This window comes from Falco naumanni, chromosome 5, assembly GCF_017639655.2.
Source record: "Falco naumanni isolate bFalNau1 chromosome 5, bFalNau1.pat, whole genome shotgun sequence".
NCBI lineage: Eukaryota > Metazoa > Chordata > Aves > Falconiformes > Falconidae > Falco > Falco naumanni.
Genome location: NC_054058.1, coordinates 75,502,532 through 75,528,049, shown reverse-complemented (window position 1 = coordinate 75,528,049; position 25,518 = coordinate 75,502,532). Strand labels below are relative to the sequence as shown.

The following is a 25,518-nucleotide window of genomic DNA, read 5'->3' as shown; positions in this document are numbered from 1 at the left end:
CATTAGAGTTATTCTGAAGGTGTACTAGTTCTGACTGCTGTCTCAAAAATTATAGTATTTATATAGATCACTAATTTACAATTACTATTTTTTATAAAATGTGTACGTTTCCTTTAAAAATTGTGTATGTGTTTTATTTTATATTTTATTTCACCTGCAATGTATCTACATTGGTTTTGTTACCTGTTACTTGATTACAGGAATGCCTCCATCCTAATGGTATAAAGCTACCTTCTTTGTGCCTGATGCATCACACGATGTTGTCTTCTAACCTGGAACATGGACTACAGTTCCCTGGTGGGGCCTTCTGTGTTTCTGGAAATACACTGCATTGCCAATGGTATCTTTTAACCTTATGCATATATATAGATATAGATATGGTCTACCTACATTGAACACAGTTATACAGCCTTACATAATCTGGTTTTTAAAATCTGCTATAACTCGGTTTTGAAAAGTCAAGATTAAGAGATGCTAGGTCACACTCTGCAGTAAAGGGCTGAGTGATGCGCTGTTTCTAACTTAATTCCTTCTGATTCTCACTTAATGTACTGCAACAACTTTTAGTTGCAGATAACCTGGGAGTTCTGTCTTTTTCTATGGATGAATAAAAAAGACATTTTACTTACAGGCTTAATATGGTGTTCATTTGGGTCCAGCTAGGTAGCAATATTTATCTGACTTTTACACACATTTTAGAGTTATAAAAAGGAAAGTCAGGAAGAAATAACTCACAGGCTGCCCAGGCTCATCTCCTCCCAGGATCCTGAAGCCAAACCCAGACTCCATTCTCCGAAGGTGAACATCCAGCTCCTTGTAATCGGGACCTGGTTTAAAGAGAAATCCCGCTGAGCAAAGCATTTTGTGTTTGTCTCAAGAATTTTCACCGTCTTCCCTCCCACCTAATGGCATCCTGGTTAGAGCTGGTGAAAACAAATGGGACAAAATGTGTTGTACACAGACAAGGAGACTTGAAAATGTAGGTATCTCTTGGAGGATGGTTATGTTCAGCAGAACACACTAAACCAAGCTAGAACACATTCACAGGAGAAGAGTACTGGAAAAGTCAGTCCAAAATAGAGGTTATAAAGGCGTCTTCTTCCTACAACTGACTGCTTAATATACTGATGTTCATCCACCTCTGGTATTTAATTTGTTTCCTTGCAGTTCATTAAAACCTAAAGAGAATGAACTGAAATGGGAGATAGAGACACATAGAAAAATTATCAGTCCAACTTACAAAAGATGAATAATCATTACAGGCCATTTTAGTCCCACATACAGATAGAAAGCAGTATGTCTTTTTTATGTAATGTAGCTTTTAATTACTCCACTTTCAGGTAATACTCTCAATAGTTTTGACGAAAGCTATCATTATAAGCCTCTGAGTCTTAGGGTTTAAATTGAAAGCTAACATCATTAACTTGAACTCCTTAATGCTACTCAATTAAAGTCTCAACAGCTTTGTGAATCATTAAGATTGTGCTTCCATATGCCTGCGTAACTTGCCTCTAAACATATATTCTGCCCTGGAATATATCAGCTGAGGAACATAGTGTTTTTTAAAAGTCAGTTTCTTATGAAGGTATTTTTAGCTTCATTTGAAAATGTCCATTGCTTTGGGTCTCGATGCCATCAAAATACAAAAAAGAAATTTTGAATAAAATTTCAAATAGTATAAAGTGAAACCACAAGCAGTTAGAGGACTAAGAAGTTGCCTGTTTTGACTATCGCTTTGTCTGATGTTCAGAGCTGCTTTAGGCTCATCACCTATAGCAGGGCAGTGATTCACAGGAATGATCTTTTGTACAGATCGCACTCTGGTCTATAAACTGTGACAGCTTTTGGCCCATGTCAGCTTGTTGCCAACCCCATCAGACAAAAAGGGATGAGTAGGTTTCTTTTGGCAAACTGTTCACAGTGTCTCCAGTTATGCCTCGTTTCCTCAGGAGGGGAGGGACTACAGATGGCTGAAACACAGTACTTCAGTGACTGTCACTTAGAGATTCCCTCCCCAGAGCCAACAGTGGACACCTCACAAACTGCTGAGTGGGGCAGATCCCAGCTTTAGTCCGGGATTAAAGCTGATTCAGTTTCAGTCAGGTTTTGCGAGGGCAGAGACACAGGATGCAGTGGCTCTATACTACGCCTGTGCAATAAACCCCCTCTCTAGACAGCAGCACGGTACATTATTCCAGCAAGGTATGTTGGTATGAGCGAGTCTGAATCACAAATACTTAAATGAGTAAAATAAAAGTATTACCTTTCCCTACCAGCTTGCTTCTCGTATATTTAGAAGTCAAACCCAAACAGATCCTAACAGCTCATTATCCTGACTTTTTTCAAGACATTTGATAAGTGCCTCAACAGTGAATAAAAGAACAAATGAAGTTTGCACAGGTACAGTGTGTTAACTTAAGGCAAAGGTTGTTTCAAAGCTGCGAGAGGCAAAGGAATTTGAAGATGAAAGCAATACCTTATCTTTACCTGATCTGCTGTGCCTAAGTGTAACGAGGATGGGGCTTAGTACTAGGGAGAGGGCTTTGTAGACAGACACAGTAGGATCATCATTTACAGCCCAGGTCTAGCCCTCAAAGGCACTGTTTCCAGCATTCTGTCCTGAACCAGGCACCACCTTTATTTGCGCACACATGAATGAATATGCACAGTTGGGAATACATTAAGGAAGTGTAAGAATGTCAGGTTGTGAAGAACACATGCTCTGGCACACTGAGATGAAAACGTCCCTCTAACACATGCATTGACAAAGCTCATCCAAACTGATTTCGGCATCAGACTCCAAAATAAGAGGTACTATTTTATTTTATTTTTAAGAGGCTGTTTTACTACCCATTTAGAATGGAATAGGCAAGACAGGTTGACCATGAAAAGGTTTAGGCTAAAAATACTGTATATGGGCATACTTTTCTATGAATTCTAACACAGTTTGGAAGCCTTTGGATTAACTGATGATGCCATCACACTTGCTCAGAAGATCTTTCTTTCCTAAATAGCTGGAAGCCCACAGAGCCCATTCTCTGCCAACTGTTACCAGGCCCACTGAAAACTGCTTTTCAAAAATAATGTTCTTTCCTGTCCCACCAAGCAAACAAAACACGGGACTGGGAAGGATCCCCGGGTCATTCAGTCCAGCTCCCTGTTATCAGAAGACTCTGCAAGCAGATGGCACACAGACCTTGCCAGTAAAGACAGGCAAAGAAGACACTGGTACCTGAGCTTTTTTGTGGCCTTTGTCACTAGGTCACCTGCCTCGTTCAGAACTTTCACTGATTGAATGCACCCTGTGATTTTACTTTTTCACAGTAATATCATACTATCTCCAGTAACTGAGCAGTATGCTTTTCTTCCACTGCTGTTGCTGGTTGTTTCAGCTTTCGTGCTTGGCATGATACGCCTCCGTTGGCTGCACTGACCAGCTCCCCATTGCTCTGGGGACAACTGCACCACAGACAGCCGAAGTTACATGTCTGAATGTGGACCTGGCTTCCACCCTTAGTTATTGTGCTGAGGTCATTTATGAAAATAACACAGAAGGCTTATGCAAGGCTCTCCACTGATATTACCCTTCCAGTCCAGAAGCTGTTCTTTTAGTAGAATTGCTTCTCTGCTTTCTAGCCATTCCCTTTTGCATTGCGCGCTAAGTACTGTATTCTGCAGGCTAACGCGAAAGTGCTTCAATTGTAATTGTCATTTTGTACAATGTCTAGTTGAAGTCTATATAGAATTAAGCATGCATCACTTGTTTGGTGTAAAAAATCAGCTACCAGGTGAACCTGACACAATCAGCTGTTGGCAAACTTCACATTAGGTCTCGGTTTACCTCCATATTGGCAGTTAGTCTTAAACTAAAAATACGTTGTAAAGTTTTGCTGCTGCTGCGATCCTTTTTTTTCTGTTTCTGAAACAACTATGTGTTGTTTTTTTTTTTTTTTTTTACTGCAGGAGCTCAAGCTCGTTAGATTTACTGAAAGCTCCTACTGTTTTGTGGCAGCAGTTTCAATATCCCTGAATGTACATTGATCAAGTATTCTTACCCATATAAGTGATTACATTTCATCTGGTATTTCTTCAGTGCTTGCTTCTCTAGGATTCTGGTACTCTTTTTTCCTTATGAAGGATTGTTAGATAAACTAAATTTTGCCTTTTCTTGCTAGAGCAGATTTTGAGTTGATCAGACAAAGAAAATTACTTATATTTACAGAAAAATGACACTCCTGTGCCTTGCAATGTATTGCAAACTGTTGGTTAATATAACTTCATTATGGAAAATGTGCCTTTTTTTCTCCTTTGGTAAGCTAGATTACTACCTTTTGGTTTAAGCCATGTAAGAAGAAATGAATTGGTCTGCAGACACGGGAGTTAAGCCAAGACTGAATTAGCGTAGTCTTTTATAGTTTGCTTATCCTGAATGCTGATACACCTGAATGTCCCATCTCCTACCAATTTCACTTAGAGTTCCAGCTTAAAGCCAATATTTCTGATTGTGTAAAATGGGTATCCTGTGCAAGAATGACTATGTTTCCTGTGGTCCCTGGCCTCTCTGTGAATTTATATTAGAAAAAGAACTTTAGATTTTCTTGCCAGTAACTTCATTGTCTTTTTTTTTTTTTTTTTTTGAGTTATACCATTTTGTTTCTTCTTTTTGTGTAAAGGAAAACTTAACTGATCATTTGGCCTAGGAAAGGAAAAAAATAATATTCATGCTAGGTTATAAAACCAGCTTGCTCCCCCATGAATTTGAGAATGGTATTGGACAAGCTGTGATCTGATCATTGCTGCACAGCGAGGACAGTAAAGAGCATTGGGAAATTCTGTTTTCTGGTTCCTGGATGACCAGGAATTTGTTTTAAATGTAAAGGTACTGAAATAAATCGTTACTGAACAATAGTGAGATATCATAGGTGAAGATGTGATTATCAGCTCTCAGCTACATTTCTGTACTGTATTCATTTGAATTGCTAGGTGATTTACATGTTGATAGGCGTACATGCAATTGTTTCTTAAGACTATGTAGAGAAAATATATCCTTGAAAATGATTAATTCACCTTCTGTATGAGTCAGGTTGCATAAGTGCTATGTAATTTTTATAGTGATAAACCTGGTGTTTGGGATGATGCTGTAAATGTTGAGATGGATTTTTTTTTAATTAAATCTCTTCCATATTGCAATTAAAACAAGGACAAAGAGCTTTGTTGTAATAATTTTACAGTCTTTCTGGGTGTATTCAACTTTCCTGCTAAATATAAAATATAATTTGGATTCCTTTGCTGAAGATGGTGAAGATTTTTGTTCCATATAAATCATTACTATGAATTATGAATGGTGATTGACACAAATCTACAATAACTTTTTATCTGAGTTTCAGATGCTCTTGAAATAGGTGAAAAACTTGAAAACAGTCATGAGTCTGCTGATCTCCAACATGAGTAGCTTTTTAAAACACATACATATTTCTTCTTGATATTTATAGAGAGGAAAAGCTGATAAATAAAGACTGCAGTATAAAAATCAGCAAAGCAAAAAAAAAAAAAAAGAATTGGTGTGCTAACAGAATTATTCAATGTATAAACCCTACTGGGGTATGCAAAACTAGTCCAATATCATATTTAATTTACGATGTCTGTCCAACCTGTGTAGGATTAGAAAATAATTTAATAGGATTGTCAAAGCAGCCTTTTTTTGTATGGGATGCCTGTTTTAACTGTTCACTTAACATGATCACATTGGGAAACCGAATATTGCTGAGTTTTAAACAAGTCCATTGCCACTTTACAAGACCAATGTTGTTTCAAACACCCAGAAAAGCTTCTATTTTTCAAAAGTTTTTGCTTTTAGATTTCTATGGAACAAAACGTATGTATGGGAGCAAGGAATGGATGCGTCTACATAATACATCAGTTCTAGTCTTTTGCAGATGAAGACAGAATTGATTTCAGTTCTATGCAAAATATTGCTTAAGCTTAAATTTGGCCGTGAGCTACAGGGATACATTCTAAAGTTAAAGAGTGAGCACTGATGTATGAAAGTACACATAAAACATTGTAAAACATACACAAAGACTAGCTGAGGAAAAAGAAATACTTTTCCTAGCTCAAAATGCAAATCTACTATAAAAAGTTTTAGAGTTAGCAGTCTACAGCCCCACAAAAGCTCATACAAAAAAAAAATAATGGTGACTGGGCAGTCGTGACTGGCCATTATCTAGAGAAATGATTAACAAAAGAAGAATAACTAAAACATAAAATGAATGACAACTAGTTTACAGAATAATGAATGCTGAAGAATACTTGCCAGAGGAATCCGCTCGAAAACCAGTCCTGGGCAGCACTTGTTCTGAATAGGAAAATGGGGAATTAAAGATGAAATACATTTCTCAAGTTACTCAAAGATGCAGCATCAACTTCTCTGATGTGTTTTGAATTACTCAAGTGCAATTTCTACTTTTTACTGCAGTTTGTTTTTTGATCCTCCCCTGCTTCCTGACCTCTTAGGTAATACATGTACATATTCCTGCTAGACGTAGACCTCCCTGTCCATTTCTATGCCAAGTGAAACAGATGGTAAGATGATAATGTTCCTTTAACATCACATAGGTTATGATGAAGATAAAATTGTTTAAAATTGTGAAAGTTAGTGACAGTATTTGTGCTTATTCAATACAGCAATAAAAGGGAAAGTTTAATGGCTGTGTTTAGATGACTTGACCACTGCTTTAATTCAACCCAATTGTAAAATGTCTTTTATCATAAGAGCAAGATTTTGCTAGATGGATGTATATTGCCAATAACAGCAACTGGTTGTACATGAAAGCAATTGAAGGCAAACTGATTTAATGTACTTTTCATGCAGGTAGTTTCAAATTATTTGTATTTCACTAGGTGAAATGCAGCAAATAACTTGATTTTTTTTCATATACAGCTACTTTGCCAGCATTAGAGGGAACTGGAACAAGCCCATAGCTGAATTCACTGTCACACTTCCTTTACTGATTTTGAAATGTTCTGACTGAGAATTTATGTTTTATTATCTCTGCAGCATCCAGAGTGAATTGCAAAACATCCTAAACCAGAGGTGATTTCTAATGGCCTACCAACACAAAAAGGTAAATAAAGCAACAACACATTCATGAGACTCTAAATTAGAATATTGTACCAAGCATATGTCGTGGTATAAATGGGGTAAGGTCTTCACATCAGCATCTGTAGGGCAGTGATGCAACATATGAATATGCATTATCTTCCTGAGCCAGAAGGAAGACAGAAGTGGATTTAATACCGTAAGTAGGTAGTTTCAGGCAGAAAGAAGGCAGAGAATGCACTGGAGGCCAGTAATTTTGGCTAACCCATCTGAAAATATGTGGATGTGGTGAGAGAAGTGAGAAGACTATTTCCTCTATGAGCAGCTCCTTACCACTTTGGAAGAGTTTGGACTAAAGCTACCGGCCTTCTGGTGGACTGCTTCCTAGAGGCAGCATGGACTGTAATGGTAGCAGCTGAGTAATCAGCAGTTCATTTGAGTCAATACTGAACTAATGCTCTAGGGCAAAGATGTTTTCCCAAAAATGGAGATGGAGGCCACTGAGTGACTTATGATTTTTTTTTTTTTTTTGTAAGAGTATTTATGGAACAGTCATGACCTGCTCAAATTCAGGTGACTGCTACCCTGCTTACCTAAAATACATTCTAGAGATTCCACTGGATGGGACCAGCCCTTTGGATTTGGTGTTCTTCTATTTGTGCTCACCGGCTGTGCTAAGCGTTGTGTCATGTGGGCTATGGCGTTTTATTTACAGGTGGCTGCACATCTTTGGTGGTTAAAGGAGGTAATACAACTTCAGATTTTGTACGGTGATTTGGGATCCTTCAAGATAAGAGGTGCTATCTAAATGTAAATTATTCTGCCGTCACAACTCCTGAAAAACAAAACCTTTGAAACTGATGCTGCTGCACTGCAAACTTGGAGAAATTATTTTTTTGCTCCCATCCTTTCAAGATTTTAATGGAATTCTTAAAAGAGACAGAATGATTTTAATGTACAGAAAGCAATTTCATCTTCATGGTCTCAATAAGATTTTAGGTTTAAAAGGACACAAGGCTTTTCTCTTGGTCATCCAGCCAGAATTACTCTTTGGAGCTGCTGTAAGATTGGTTCATTCTGTGTTTCCATTTCTGTTTGCAGTCACCCTGATATTCCCCAGAACTGGCCTCAAGCAGCAAAATGAAAGAAACACAACCATGCTCAATCTGTGACAAATTAGGGAGCAACTTGCAATGTTAAGATAGCCATATATTTTAAGTCAGTTAGCAGTATCTTTTTTGTAAACTATTGCTTGGGGTCAAGCAAAAGTGTCTGTCAACGAAGTAGTTTCCTTCAAAGCTAATCTCATTAAGTCTGATCAGACTTTTGTTCCTGAATGGGTTTCTTTTCTTTGCCTCACAGAACTTCACATAGAGTCTCATGGTGTTAATTATCATCTTGTAATCAACCATTCCGCATCTAGCATTTGTTTTCTTTGTAGTTTAGGAATTCACATGCATGAAACTTGGAATTGTGCTGTGCTGAAGGTCTTGAGTCACACCTCAAAGTTCTTAAACGGATGATCACCAGGAAGATAAACCCAAGTGCAGACTTGCATTTTTGATAACTAGAACAAGCAATATTCATTTTAGGAAGAACACTGTCAGCATTCTGGGTCTGTGTGCAGTACAGGGTATTTTTAATTATGTCACTGGCACATTGGAAAATAGAATATAACTTCTAAATATGGGTGCTCATGTGACAGGCAAACTGTTAGCAACTAGTAGAAAACTTCAAAAGAGGAAAGATCTGTGAAGAACATTTAATGTATAAGAACGGACTTTATTAGCAATGTCTCCCTATGTCAAATGCAATGATATCAGTAGTTTTTTTCAAAGCTCACGTAGTTCTGGGCTCAAAGACCCTACAGAACACCAGCTTCCAAGTGAAGATGAAGGAATGCTGGGACTGGTCCTCAGCCAAGCAGAATGCATGTCATTCGTGCACATCCTGGTGCCTTGTATCTGCTAAGAACAAACTGATCGAACTGGTATTTAATGAAAAAGAAACAACCGAGAGACTCTAGCAAAATTTGTTTTATCAAATTGTTGATTCATTTTTACTAACCTGTATTCAAATTGCACAAGGCAATTTGAAACTTTCCATTTGCTTACTATTAAATTATTTTTGACATTTTCTAAACTTTTTTTACATAAAACGTCCTGCGTCCACCTCTTAGGAAATGAGGCAGCAGAAGGCATGTTTGGAGAGACCAGGACAGAGACCAGACTACGCAACACTGCCACCATGAACAGGCATTCAAAGTGCAGAAAGTTTTGAAAAGTTGACATAAGGTTTCTGTTCTCCACATGAAGTCTTTTTGGTTGAACTTCTGCAGCTGCATTGCCATGAGCAGTTGTAGTCTTCTACACAAAATAGGAATGAAATAATTACAAAGTAGAACTTGAATGAATAATCAAATACTTGGCAAATTTGCTGCATTAATTTTTTTAGTTCTGTTAGCCTGTCCTAGAAACAAGAATCGGGAAGGTAAAACTACGAATCCTTCTTCTGAACTACTACTTGTATGTAACTGTAATGGAAAAAAATCTCCACAATGGGGATTACTCCATGTGCTCTGCAGAATGAGAATGCAGCTGTGCCTTTTGAAGAGTCTTGCCATACATCAAAATTCCTTCGATATCAGATGAACAGAAAGCCAAAGTTAATTTTGCTGTTAGAATAGTAAGAAGCTTGCACATCCAGCTTCATGTTTAATCTAAAATAAATGACATTGATTTGAGTGTTTTGAAACTGAAAGCTGCAAAATACTTGTGAAAACAGATAAATAAAGATCTGGGACACAATCCTGACTTAACTGAAACCAATGCTGAAAGCACCAGACTTCCTTGCTGTCAAGATACAGCCCTAGGAGCACAGTTCACCTACAACATGACACAACATTATTCTCATTTGCACCGGTGGAGCCACTGGTATTTTCTAGAGGAACAACTATGCTAATGAAAGATAGGAAAGATAATATTTATTGTCCATACCACATTATTTTCTAGATTGTACTTTGTGGAATGCTAAATACATGGAACAAAACTAGGAAACATATTTCAGCATCTCAATCCTAGCCGTGCTTTAGGTAGATTGGATTTTTTCAAATGGGCAAAGATCATGCTGCAATGTCCCTTCCAAATCTGGGCAAACAGCAGTTTGAAACAGCACATAGGCAATGCAGTTGCCATCAGTCTCATGCACTTGTGACCAATTTCCCAATGCTTACAAGTCAGTTTTCTTAAATTATTACTTTGACTTCTTAAGTACCTCTACCACTTTGCAGATGAAAATCTATTTGTATACCTTTTAGTAAAGTGTAAATCATTCAAGGGGAAGGAACACTGCATCTTTAATATCACCATCAGTTGTAAAACTGACACTTTATATTAGCATAGGTCATTTGGGACCTACTTTGCAATCCAGCAATCAAAATCACTTTACATCCATAGTACTGTGATGACGATATTCTCATAATTCCATTTGAAAATGCTTTTGGTTTCACTGTCAGTTCTTATAACCAACAAATCCATTTTGTCATGGTGAGTAACTCTTTCTGCAGCAATGAACAATACAAAATTATTTGACTTTGGACTGCTAAATTTCCTCTTCTTTTGTTATGTATTGTCTCTTATTAAAAAAAAAAGGGTTACATTCATTTAGTAATATAAGTTCTTAAACCTTCTCTATGCTGTTGCTTGGGGTAGCAGTAGACGCAAGGAAAGCAACAACCTGCAATCTTTGGAAATTACTTCGAGAAATTACCGTCCTATAACTTAGTTGCTCATACTCTAGCTCAAAGAATAGTTCGATGATAATACATAATTAGTAATTTCCCAATACTCTTTTATTTACTAATTGAAGGCAGTCTTACTGATATAAGGGGCAGTAACTGGTCAACAGAAATACTGAAAGATATGCCAAACTGAGTTCAAGGAAGACTTGAAACTAGAACATAATTTTCTGTATTTATAGTAACAAACCCTTTGCCCCTACCACCCTCCCCCTTTATATTTATATAATACTTCAGAATACTATGTATTTCATGTATCATAGTGCTGCTTATATATGCATATGCTCACATATGTATCTATCTTTTTAAACTACCATAACAAAAATGTGAATTTTCTTAGACTAGAGATGAGCAAAAATGGGAAAAATTGTTACAGGGTAAATTTTTGTCAGGAAAATGCTGCCTGAAAAAATTGCAATAACAATTATATAAAAAAAATCCTTCAGTTTTTAAGACTGCAACTATGTAGGTCTTCAGCCAACAAGCACTGACAAGAAAATTCTGCTTAGCTGTAGACTGTGCCGTAGACCCCCGCAGGTGATAATAATTCAATTCTGTACACCTAATATTTTTTTTTAATGTTCCATGAGTATTGAATTTAGGAAATCCGGATGGCCTTAGTGTTTTTCTGCAAGAATGACAGTTTCAAAGTTACACATTATGAGTTCGTATAATGCTGTCCGACAAATCTTTCCTGTTGCTGATACTTAACACATATCTGTGCTGAATTCCTGTGGTGACATTCCAGAGGAAATGTAGCCTCTGCATATATATTTAAATGCTTGTCTGTGACCCTTAGAGAAAGGCATTCATAAGTCTGCATAAGGAAACATCCTTATTTTATGAAGGCTAATAATGCATTATGCTAATACATTTGCTATTTACATATTTCACAGCTGTTGGTGGACTTTACTTTTTGGTTCTTTTCCAATTTGTCTAATTCTCTGGCAGCCAAAAAAAATATTACAGTGCAAAAGACAGCTGATGGATTTGAAAGGAACTTGGGAAAATCATGATACTGTAGTCAAGGAGAAAATAACATAGGACATTTTGAAGGAAGGAACCTTTGTCCTTCCAATAAAAGGTGGAACTGTAATTGTTCATTTTTCAGTTTTAATGAGAGCTTATCACGAGCTTATCTCATTCTTCCTACTGGCATTTCTGTGTCACATCACCAGCCCTGGACTACCACACTAAGTGAAGGACAAATGTAACCCTAATTGCTGTAAAAAAAAAAATGTTTTATTTTACTGCTTTCTTTAGAGCAATATAAAACCAAACTTCTATTATACGTTTTATAACTAGAGAAATATTATAGCATTTTGATTCCCAACAGCTTTTTGTGTTCTGCTTGACTAATGTCTGCCTTACGTAGGCCTCTGGATAAAGTTTGTGATAAACTATTGACAATAAACAGAGTTCAATATAAAATGTTAGAGAATTGATAAAGGCAAAAATGTTAAATTCAGGAGAATGAGTTCTCCCACTGACAACTGCGGAGCTCTGGTTACAGCTGTAATGACTGGTGCATATCAAGTATTATAATTTTCTTCATTAATAGGAAATTCTTGATCTGATGTTCCATTTCCTAGCTTCTGTACATAACTTCCAAGGTTATCAGCAGAGTCATGCTGTCACTTACACTCCAAGACTTTTCATAAGGAGAAAGGAGTTAAAGGACATGGCTGAAATTAATAGTTGGATGGAAAAACGAAAAAGTATCCAGTTATTTGAGCAGCTCTTCTCCATTTCTGAGTTCTGCTAACAGCAGAAAGCTAGGCAGGTTCTCTTCACTAGGGAGAAGAAATAAGAGGGGTGTGTGTGTGGGTGTGTGGGTGTGTGGGTGTGTGTGTGTAGGGGAGGAGAAAAAATAGGCAGAGAGATGTAGCTTCAGAAAGGAAAGAAAAAGAAAGAAGAAAACAATCTCCCTTCTTTTGCTTTTAGGCAGCTTTTTGGATGATGTGGTGATCTCCATCAGTCTTTGGAAACACTTGCTGCTCCTTTTTGGCTACTCTGAGCTGTTGAGCTCAGTTGATAGGTGACAGCAGAGGCAGCGACAGCTAACAGGTAAGAGCTGACAGGTAACAGCTAACTCATGACAGGTGACTTTCCAAGGAGCTATGCCTTACAAAATCGAGTTGTACTCTGCTTTTGTACTCATGCATCATTTGATTTGCCTCCAAGCCGTATTGGTATAACTGCCTCTATGAAATTGTTCCCAGTGTGGAAGCAGCTGTCCTTTGTAATTTGTACGTGATCGTTAAAAACTGAGATCCCCCTATCACACAGCTCATGCAGGTCCTTCACGTTCCTAAGGTGGGAAAACATTCCTGTATAATGAAAATCATGCTTTTTCATGGAGACTTCCTTCCTGAAGCCCCTTTCTTGCTATCATTAAGTAGGGATGAGCATACCTAGCAGCTGGAGCAGAAGCTTGTGAATCAGGCTCCTTGGGTGTAGTTTTTGCTTTGCTTCGAGTCATGTCACTTGTGCTCCTCACAGAACTACGCTGTGATGCATAACTTGCTCAGCTTCCTGGTAGGGAAGCAGGAGGCTTTGATGAGGTCCTGGTGAGTGCTGACTGTGGTAAGATCCTCTGATAAAAGGATCTGTAGAAATTCAGAGCTATAGCGGCACAAAAATGAACTGTTTAGTAACAGAGTCTCACTGAGAAAGAAACAGAAATCTAGCACTATCTCTTTCTTTTCTGAGTTTTCCAGGTCATGATTGTTCGCTGCTTTGCACTATTTTTAGAAGACGAGTCTCCTTCTTTTGTGGTCTTCCCAGGAGATAAGACAAACTTGCTTTGAGATAGGAAGGACTTAACGAAACCCAAAGTAGCTGAACTTTTCCTGTGCACTTTAAGGGTATGTCTTTACCAAAGATAACCAGCGTGACACAGCCATATGGTAGGAAACTGTGTACCTTGAAACTCTCGTTTCTATATACTCAGATGACAATTTCCTGACCCAGTAATGGATTTCCTGCCTGTTCCTTCTCCCTTCAGGAAACTAGCATGAAGTAGAGAATAAAAGCAATCAAAGAGTTGACAAATTGAATTTGCTAAAGTGTGTGCTTATGGCATTCATGAAACAAAAATGTCAGGGAGAACAGAGATGTTTGGAGGAAGTTATTTATGACCAAGGAATATGCATGAATGCAGAAGAAAGACGGTTGGGGAACTGTGGAATCAAGGCTCAGAGGATATATTCAAAGGATACCAGCATCAGAGGAGGAGAAATTAAAGCTTTCAGGATTAGCTGGAAGATCAGGACACTGCTGGAAAACTGGGATGGGTGGTTACTGCAGTCTTGCTTTTCATACCTCACTTTCTTGTTTTGGTACAAGCAGCTTCATGATTTTTAATTCTTATTTTGTCCAGGTAGCTGGCTGAAAAAGGCTTGTATAAAATTTCCAGTTGCCTTTTGGACAGAACTCAAATACAGTGAAACCATTTAAACACAGGCTTTAGCGTAACTCTAACCTACTAATTATCAGCTCTTCCCCTGGTGTAGCATATGCTCTTGAACACAGTAGATTATATCAGTAAAAGACTGGAGTCTGTGTTGGTCAAGAAAGTATGCAGAAAACTCCTAGAAGGCATCCATGAATAACAATGAATCACTTTGTTCTTTTATTGAATGGAGTAATATCTCTTTTGGTGTTAATCTATCATCTTTTGGGGTGCAAGCCAATCTTGGTAGTTGACAACAGATTTATATTCCCACAGTTTTATGAAGGGCAAACATGTATTGAGCCTATTTGCTTTCATTATTATTTAGAGCAAATCTGTAAATATAGAACTCTTCATACTGGGGATCAAGATGAAAGAAGATGCCATATAAATGTGTATCCCATATATGCATATGACATATGTAACTTTTTCTTAATTGCCTTACAAAGATATTTGTTTCAATGCAGGAAGCCTGCACTTACCCCCCCTCTTGGCTTGATGGCTTTAGGCACAGAGGATGGTTCTGACAGTTGAATGGAAAGTGCAGATTTTTTCTAAAATACTTCACCTATAGAAACTACTCATATGGGAAGCAATTATTTGCAAAGAGTTTCCTTTTCCTTAAAGCAGTACATGAAGTCAAGAGTGTTTTCAGTAGAGGTGCTGAACTAGATAAACTCTTTGTTAACAATGGAATTGTTTCCTTTAATTTCCCTTTATAGTCTCAAATCCCAGCACTTTGGGGAACAACATTTCAGCTCTGGCAAAACTTTCTATTTATTTCTCACTCTAGCTCTTATAGCACAAGGGAAAGAGAAAGAGATAGAGGGAAGTTGTCTGAAAATTATTTCCAAGCTTTGCTCAAAACTAGTCCTACTTCTCTCAAACCTTTTTGCCCTACTCCACACTGTATCCTGATCCATATTTCAAGAGTTCTAAAATTTCAAAAATTACAGCCTCTGTTTGCACATTGTCTTGAGTACCCTGTCCAATCAAGAATAACAACTGGAACAGAGGAAGATGCTACATTAGTAAATAATATTTATTATATTAAAATACCAGCCAGCATGGGCTACATGGTGTTTGTAAATACATTGGAAAGCTTAGTTCCTAGGCCTAAGAGTTTATAATTAAAGATCCAATACTTTTTATAGGGGGTCTAAACTATGTTCTTAAGTCTGTATTTAGGATGAATAAAATACTTGGTACTGTTAAAAATGCCAGCAATTTATTTATGTACCTAGATTTAAACTTGGGATCTGAATTTCAGGCACCTATTAAATAAATAATAATTTTAAAAAACCCCCAAGAAACAACAAAACCAACAAAAACCTCCCCAAAAGATCTGGAACTATTGAAAGTGAGTTTTATGGTGACAATCTCTATTGAAAGGTGTTCCACTAAATGGACCAGGGTGGCAGAAGACAGTGGCACTGGTCACAGTGGCAAAGAATTGAGGAATCTGAGATGCAGTTTAGAGACAAGATTTCAGTTAACTTAAGAGCTGATGTAAAACAAACCCTGGTGTTCCTCCAGCATATCCGTGCTGCTGGGGACTGAAAATAGCAAAGCCACCCAGGAGATGCTGATGCTGTAACTAAATTGTAAGGGCCAAAGCACGTAAGAGCAGCACCAACCCAGACAGTGTTTGGGACAATAATGTGTTTCCTTTAGACTATCCCTTTGCATGCTGGTGAAATTTATAGATTCCCGATCATGGATTGTGATAGTTTAGGTTTATCTCTATGTCTCTGGGCCCAACTAATCTTAACGGGCTAGTCTGGATCTGAAGCAGTGCAATATTTTATGTGTAATTTATGAAGAAACTTGATCTATAGTCTAAAGTAATGAATTGAAAAGCGGCATGTGCAAATAATAACTGCTATGAAAAAGCTTTCAGTAAAAAAATAAACTGTTTTGAATATTTGATCTTAGCAAATGCAAGAGCTCTGGACAATTTAGAATAACATTTTTGGCTAAAATGTTCTTTATGATAAGGAGTAAATAAGTTTGACCCTTATACCCTTGTGAAAAACATGTAGTATATCCCCCCAAAACACAAGAAACAAAATCAAGATGGGAATCCAGATGTCTCAGTACTGTCTTGTACAGCTCTTCAAACAGCACTTAATGCGACAGATTTCTTCCTAACTACCAAGGACAATGTGAAAACTTGTCATTTTTGTAAAAACAAATAAATTTTAAATTTCCTTAATAAATTTCACTTTAAAGTGAAAGTAAGTGAAATTATTTTTTATTGAGAAATTCACATCCTCCTATTAGTTAACTATGAAGCAAAATAGCACAGGAAAATGCAGTGGCACATATACTGTTCTACACTAAGGATTTAACGGCCAAGATGAGGAGAGCAAAAATAGGAAAAAATCCATGAAAGTCAAATTTCAGAATCTATGGAAAACCTAGGAGAACATTTAAGTGTAGGATTTTTGAATAATTTGTAATGCCCTCTATTAACTGGGATTACAGTTACTTTCTTTAAATTACAGAAGATAATTATGGAAAAATATGTCAGCAATGACACATTCATAGGTAAAAGCTTAAAATATTAACTGGTCATCAGGGTGAACAGGACTTTCACTTACGCCTACTTTCATAAATAGCTCTTGATTTCTCATACAGCTCGTATGGGTCAGGTTTTCGTGGATCAAAGGCCTCTGTTGAATCGGGAAATGAACTCCTGTGGAGGGTGGGTGGATAGGGAATATTCTGTGGCATAGCTGGAGCAGACAGGCTTGTTTGAGGGCTGCCTTGATTCTCCCATCGTTCCATCATCTGGAATAAAAACATACAGAGAATAAAGATGACAATTTCCAAAAACTGTGACTTTCACAATGAGACCAAAGAAAGTGATTTCAGCTGAAGATCTGTTTTGCAAATTTAGCAACCCCCTTTGCTGCCTTTTGAGATGAAAGGTGTGTGTTGTGCTGTTTATAAAATGACTTGCTTGAATTTACTTGTTAATTTGTTGCTTATGGGAAGATGTGATCTTTCTCACCTAATACGATCCCACATGGATTAGGGACCAGTGTTACCTCTGAAGCATGCTGAGTGCCTTGCACAGAATGTGCTGAGCTATTGGAAGTTATTCTGCTAAAGGTGGAATCTGTGGGTCCATGAAGATACAATTATCAGATTCATCAAAATACATAATCAAACGTAGCACTTAACAAAGAAGCGGCCAGACTGGGTAGCAATTAAGTGATCTTAATGCTGTATCTTTTGAGAATGCATGAAAATATCTAGTTTCCCAGGGAGAAGCAGATTACTAGAACTGTAAGCAGAATTTACAGCTTCAATTGAAGAAAAAAACCCTCAGAAAACAAAGGGAAAATTATTACAGCAGGTATTTGAGTATCTGGTGATAGTCAAATGTTCAATGATAAAATACAGAAAATGGTGAAAGAAAAGTGGGCATTAGTCTGACAGACTCTTTTTCATTCCTTACTGTTTCTTTCTTACATAAAAAAATACATTGGCATCATCCAACCAAACTCCCAAGCAAAGGATAAGCTTTTCAGCTCTTCCAGATCACTTACAGGGAAGAAGCACAGAGCAGTGTATTTACTATGCATGAAAGCCACCTCAGTCCACGTTTTCTCCAAGGCTGCCTTTGCTCTCACATCAAGCCAGAAAGTTGATAATATGATAGACCGTGCAAAAGAAGACTTGGAAATCGGCATTTTATTTCTTGAAGGAGTTGGCTACTGATTAAGTTGCATTAGCAGATCTACTTGAAGAAGAGAAGTTAAACAAAACCCAAATGTTTATCCCAGGAAACAAATATTTGGCTTTTCCTGTGACCCCTGAAGCAAAGGGTGGTAAAGGCTCCAGAACAGTGCATTCTCACACATAACCCAACAATCAGTTAATTACACAAAAAATTACTCTTGGAAACAAACTGCATTGTAATTAAATGCCACTGACTTCTAGTGGTGTACCAGCAGTGCCTTATCAGAGATGATTTCAGGCTCGCTCTACAAATTCTGTGATTATAATTTGCCTTTACTTCCTTGGTTTCAGAAGGTGTTTGGCTCAGCAGGCAGGCTTTGCGCTCTGTTCTGATAATTAACAACATCAGGCTTTTTCCACACTCAGTATGTGGACTACAGGTATTTTAGAGTCCTCCTGGTGAACACGCTAAGTAACTCTCACTCTGCACATCCCAGGTGATCTGACATCCTTAGCTTCATACTTCCAAATAAACAGAATACGGATATTGACCATTTTAAGTTGTTGAGGACCTCATTCTTTGTATAAGTGGTTATAATTCAAGCTGTGCTTCTGTCAGAGTTTCAGCAGCAAGTAGGGCTGGTTCATTAGAATCAATGAAGAAAAGAAAGATCTAGGTCAGGCACAGGTTGGCTCTCATGCACTAGTATGCATCGGGTATCATATTTAAGTCGAGAAAGGAAAGTATTAATGCTGTGAAATGCCGATGATGAGGATGTGAAATGCTGTATTGGACATTCACCAATGTTCAAAAAAGAGACATATATTTTGGGTCAGATAAAAAAGATGGCAAAGAGGATGTGACATAAGAAGGCACTATAGGTAGGTAGACCTGCAATACAGTGACATATGGAGATACCTGGGTTGTTCTCAAAATAGCTTAGGTACTGGAAACTATGTAGGGTAGCTTCAGGTACCCTTTATACCAAGATAAATTTATCCTCTGTTTTGGGCAAATTAGCCTACGTGGCAAGTCACATGAAAGTCACAATAATTCATCTGATAGCTCTTTTAGCTCTAAAGGAATAACCTCAGATATATATGAAGTGTATCACTGTATCATGGGAGTGTAAATTCAAAGGTTTCCAGAAACAAATCTGACTATGACCCCTGTGTCTAAATAGGAAAGGAGAACTAGGCTCAATACAAACTCCTTATGATCAAGGAAAGTAATGGAGAATTATGCTTAGGTTTTACTTTCAGTGAGGAATCTAAAAAAGAATACGAGTCAGTGAAAACAAACGATCTGTCTTATCACTATGAAGCAGAAATACATGGGGAGCCCTGTCCATCTAGAAGTGAAAGTTTCCTGATCTCTTGGACAGTGCCAGAGAAACAGAACACTTACCTCTTTCAAAATGCAAAACTGAATAAAATTAAAATATTTATAGAAGGCTTTAAAAAGAGAAAGGAAAATATAATTATCTTTAATGAGCAAATTTCTCCATTGAGAAAGAACAAGAAACTGGAGATCAATTGGCAAAACCCTTACTGGGTGCCATATGTCTACTTCTTGCTTGCTGGTTAGCCCTAAATCTTCAAGTGTGAAGTTAAAACCTAAGCAAAACATTCTTATTGTGGGCAATACGGCGAACACAAATAGCTACATAAACAGATAAAGACAAGGGGAATTATGTCTCCCAAATTCATACCAATTAGTTAAATAGTCACATAGTGGTTTGCTTGTGAGTTACCATAATGCTAGCTCACAGATTAAGGCACTTTTGGAAATGAGTGAGCATAGTATGAGTGCAGTGCATCAAATCTAACTTGGGATAATGGTTTGGTGACATTGCTAAAGTTCGTTTTGCACTAATCAAATTGTATTATGTACAATATATATAATGTATGCACTATATACATAAAAATCAGAAATATCTGTCAGCCCAGGTTACCCTGGGATGTTGAGCACACTGAGATGCAGTGCATGCCATCCCTGAGCCTCTGCCTCAGGGAGAGGAGCTGGTCTCTTCCCTTCCAGCAATGGCCAGCGGTTCCCTTTTTCCTTTAAAGGGTGGTGGGTGCTTCTCCCCTGTGCGGCCAGAGGGGTGAGGGAGCAGCAGTAGTCACCCAAACAGAAAAGAAACATGAGTTTGGGCCATCAACAGTTTTTCTTTCCTGTTAAAAACCTACAGAGCTGTGCTGTGGTGTTGGGAAGGCTTTCTTATTGCTTCAGACTGCCTGCAGACACTCGGCTCTTCAGGGCCACTTGGCTTCAATCTTATCTTCACGTCTTGAGCACTAGAAATTTACGTCTGATTATTACTCTAGTTAAAGTGGTGACAGAATGTACCTTAACCTGGTTGATCATTTGTAAAATCTCTTGCTGGGACTACCCTAACACAGAGTAGCTGTGACAGGTTCGCCTGTACAGTACCTGCCCACAGTGGTGTTACACTCCTCTGTGAGCCCTGGTTTCCTCAAGACCATTGCATGGAAAACTGCATCACTCAGGTTGTTTCTCTATGTTCTAATTATTGGCAAGTGCTACTTGAACACAAACTGCTATGCTGTTGATATAACAAAACTGTGCAGGCAATCATCAATAATATGGTGGTATTTATATATTTGGTATGTAAGTTCAGAGGGTGAGCGCTGGCAATGGGAGGTCTTTGAATGTGGATCTTTAACAAGTAAGTTCCAAGTTTTCTATTTCATCCCTTTTTACCTGAGATTAAAAGCAGATTGCCCCAGTCAGACAGAAACCTTAAACTGGGGATAACAAGCTAGCCTTTAATAGACAGATTTATTTTCACAAATGTCCTGCTACTTAGATGAATAAACCATAAACTTATGCAATACTTCATCCAATGAATTGCATCCGTCCTCTAGCCTTTTACATCAAAAACACCCACAAGCTGAAGCAGTCTGATGGAGTTGCATCAGCTAATTAATTAATTGCTATTTGTACTTGACAGACTACAAAAATTATATTGGTATGCATTAAACATGCCAAGATCCAATATGAGAGGATGTGAAGCTGTCCAGATTCAAGATACAGCCCCCCCGCCCCCCCCCCCCAAAAAAAAAAAAGAAAAAAAAAAGCTACAAGTCCTTTAAAAAATATCGTTAATTTTATTTCTTTTGCTCTTAGAATCCTTCAGGCAGAGTCAGGGCTTTTTTTTCCTCTACTCACCTTTGATGAGCCATAAGCACTACTTTAAGGTCTTTACAATCTAAATAAAAAAGGCAAATTTAAAAAAAAAAAAACAAAAAACAACCTAACAAACAAACCCAAAACAAACCAGACCACCAAAACCAGTAGCCTATAATTTCTTTATATACTGTCAATTCTGTCACAACTTCAAAAAATTATGTAGTGTGGTATCAACAGAATAAATACAGTCATTGCTTACAGTCTTGCAGCAGGAAAGGTCTTCATACCTTGACATTTAATATCAAAATCATAGAAACACAGAAATGTTGGTTAGAAGACACCTCAATAAGTTATTTAGTCCAAATTCTCACTTGATGTGTGACTATTTCCAGCTCTGCTAGATCTACTAACGCAAGGAAGAATAACAATCACTTTAAGGATGTGAAGCTCAAGCCATTTGTAAACCAGAAAAAGTGCATGTTATCTATTTATTTCAAAGAGATTGCCAGCTAGAAGGCCAACTAGGCTGATCTCTTTGTGGGGATCTTCTGCTGTCTTCTCCTCCAGACCCCTCAGTTTTGAGCTACTGCATTTCTCGTTCTTGACACCCGTCTTAACATTGAGATGTTCGCTTCTCCGGAGTGCTGCTGGCAGACTCCAAGTCAACAGATCTGCAGAGCTTATCATTGAGGCCACCCCTGATGCGGTCTCACCTGGCTGGGGCACTGCTGAGAGGTGTCTCATGAGGTGGGAACAGGAGGGTTAGATGCAAATCTACAGAAACTTGCTTTCAGCGATACTCATTAACTCAATGTATATAAATTTGAAAGGGAACTTACAGGCTTTGGAGTTTTCCATGGAGAAAAGAAACCTGAAATAAACAAAAAATAACATTAGCAGTTTTTTCTGATGCGTAAAGAGTGGAGGCTAAGTGGTGTCTACGCTCCCGTTTTCTTTCAGATCTGCAGGTAATACTGATACATATGAAACTTCTCTACACAGAAGGGGTGAAAACACAAACCACAGGGGATAATTTCTAAGAAAAAATATATACAAAGATATATATATATATATATGCACATATATATATATATATATATATATATATGCAAGTGGAGCTATTGAGATCATTGCCATACTTTACAAACAGCATGGGATTAGGTTGAAATTAAAAGAACTGAGCAAAAGGACTTCCAAATGTCCTTGTGGACATTGGGAAAGACACCAAATGACCTGGTATTGATATGTCAAATACAGTCGCACCTTTAAGAAGAAGCAATTCAGAACATCCCATCAACAAAACCTAATAATACAAGAGACTTTTTTAGAAGAAAAGCCTGGAGAAAAATAACTGTTTCATCAGTTTAGAGAAGGTAGTCAGGTCTTGGGAGGGTTGCTTGTTTTGAGACTGTCTTTTTTTTTTTTTGACACAGTTAGCAAGTGGTAGACATGACTACCTATTCTATGCAACTAGTTATTTCCTTTTCCTTGTTCACTGACTGACAGATACCTTGGTTTACTGACGCATGAATTTCAAGTAATGTAGCTTACAAATTTTTAAACCTCCAGATAGTCCTGTTCATAAAAGGAGATAATTTGAAACACCCATTGTAAACACTGTTCATATCTTACGCAGCACAAGGTTAAAAACCTTACAAAATATTAAATAACAAGAAGCATTTCAAAGGACATAGAGAAACATTTGTTAAAATACCTGCTTTCAGCATAGCTTTCATTAAAAAACTCATTCTCAGTTTAATAGCAGGTAAAAAAAAAAAGTCTGTGGACCTTCCTCAGTAAGATTAAAAGCTAATAACAAAGAGTTAATTTGTTTTATCAGAAACAGAAATGGGGCTTAAATTGAGACATCTAATAGGAAGGCTGTTCTTTCATTTGAAAAAGGAATTAAGCTGTAAGAGTAGTACTGACTTTATTATTTATTTTTGTAAGGTGAGTCTAGAAAAAAATTAAAACCACGAGAACACTAGGGAAAGTACCTTTCTACAGACAAGTCACAGCAGGAATTATATTTGTACATAGCATTTAAGGTTCCTAGAATTCTATGATAATGAGGTTATTTTTTTCTGCCATGGTATCTAATTCATTTAGACTGAAAAAAACTTGAAGTGAAAAAGCTCTTGAACCATTTCCAGAGAAACACTGGCTGTTTTGTAATGCTGCTATATAAGCTGATAGTGCTTTTAAACAAAAAGTACATGGGGAAAAGTAATCCTCGAAAGGTTTATGTTTACTGACTCCACAGTCTCTGGATAAAAACAACTACATTAACAAGGAGTTTTCTTTCCATCTGCAAATTCAAGCTGAGATTACAGGCATCCTGTCTGGCTTGTACATCGCATTCAGTATTAAAAATTCCATAATATAAACACATTTAATAACTTAGATGGCAGATGGCTACCTTTTTATTACCTGCTATTGTTCTGTACAGCTAAAAAGAGTGAAAGTTAAAAAGTATTTTTCCCCTCAGAGCTGAAGGTAGGATTTGAAACTTGCAAGGAGGTTTGCTGAAAGGTATCTCAAATCAACTTACTACCCTGATTTAGTGTTCACAAAATATTGGTAGAGGTAACACTCCCTCCCCATAACTTACTGTCAGCAAAAATTACTACAGGTCAAACTGATTGGTAATTTTTTCTTATTTATTTGCTGTCTCCACCTAAAAATATGTTTTGTTGGAGTTATCAGAAAATTTTATCATCAATTAAAAATATAAGTATATATAAAATCAATAATGACATATACAACAAGTGAGGTTTTAAAAAAACATATGTGAATTAAAAAAAATTAATTACTTGCCCAAACAAGGAGAACATGGACTTATACTTAGCTTGGAGGCTATGTGCACAGACTGCGACATACAAATGACAACAGCTACACTTAAAACAAATAAAAGGCAATATTTATTCACACAGCATGAAATTATGTTTAGAAAACTAATGGATATAGGATGCCATGGAAGTAAAAGATCCAAAGCAAGATTTTTTAAAACTATTGGGATATCCATATGTGTACAAAAGCATGTTAGAAGCAAAAATCTCTATAGGTGACAAACATTGGAACTAATATTAAAATCCATTCTTCAGATTTAAATTCAGCTATTAGACCAAGACCTTTTGTAAGATGAGATGGTCTCTCACATATCTAAGTCTAGGTGTTAGACTACAAAGATGTAGTTCCATAAAACAAATCCTATCTTATACCTTTCACGTATTTTATGGCATTTTTGTTGCCTTACATAACATATGTATTCTCAGCTGAACTAAACATCCTTTTTCCCAATCTAAACAAAACTGACCTTTAGAGAATGTACAGTGTTATCAGTTATTCAACATGAGACTGATTATGGATAGTTGTCGTGAACCAAACATCCAGAATTATCACTGGTATTTAAATACACAAAACAATTGCTGTAAATTCAAGAATACAGGAGTATGTGTTTATAGCATATTGTAAGTGTAAAAAAACTTCACATGAAAAAGCACAGAAGCCAAATGCACTTTCCTGTGTATTCTGCATGCTCCCTTCTAACTTCCACCTTTAAATATTGTTCTGTGTAAGTACAGGACCAAATCCTACACCCGTATAAATTTGAGGCTCAGAAGCTCACCTGAAGAATATATCTTAATAATGTGTATTTAGTGCATACTCCACAGTATTGGCCTCCTGCATCCATGTCTACAGCTGGCAACGAGAAGCAATGGCCTGTCAATTAGTTTGACCTCACTTCACAATGCCACATTTTCCTTTGAAAATTTTCTTTGACTTTCTGGCACTGGTTCATTACATTCCCCACCAGAGACAGTGGGACCCCCACCTGGGTAGCAGCTGCCGGCAGACTGGCAGTTCAGTACGATTTAGTCGCAAGGGTGAAATTTGTTCTCCAAATAGTGCAGCTTTCAGCTTTGCTTGAGTATTAATGCAGTACTGGCATCGCTCAACCTTCTAATCAACTCACATCTAACTAGGCACACATACCAGATAAACTCTTACAACCTCCTTATCCCACTTCCAGATTTCCAGTTCTCCCTCCCCAAACTCCCAACCCCCTACTGTTCAACTTGTGATGTCTTCTATACAAACCTGAGTAGCTGAGAACAGTGCATACATGTAAACACCCCTCAAACCCCATATTCACATACATTTTTAAAATCTGAAATAATACAAGCCAACTCAGAACCACCTAAACATACTTCATGCAGCCTCTTCTTCCCATGAGTGGCTTTCTGCTCACCCATGGGCCTGATAGCCATCCCTTCTTGTAATAGCTTCACCAGATAAGCTGTGGCTCACTTTCTGAAGAC

General features: G+C 37.5%; 1 protein-coding gene across 10 annotated transcripts in view; it reads right to left on the bottom strand.

The window, feature by feature from the left end:
- Positions 1-25,518, bottom strand: part of MAGI2 (membrane associated guanylate kinase, WW and PDZ domain containing 2) — a 754,276-nt gene that overhangs the window by 72,304 nt on the left and 656,454 nt on the right. For 9 of the 10 annotated variants that reach the window (XM_040595989.1, XM_040595988.1, XM_040595990.1 and 6 more), the window contains 3 exons: positions 22,036-22,067; positions 16,953-17,142; positions 736-827 (listed from right to left, as the gene is read on the bottom strand). In XM_040595989.1, the coding sequence (XP_040451923.1) occupies positions 736-827; positions 16,953-17,142; positions 22,036-22,067 (314 nt within the window). Of the gene's footprint in view, positions 1-735; positions 828-6,313; positions 6,356-16,952; positions 17,143-22,035; positions 22,068-25,518 lie in introns of all 10 variants that reach the window. The other variant, XM_040595992.1, reaches the window with a different exon arrangement.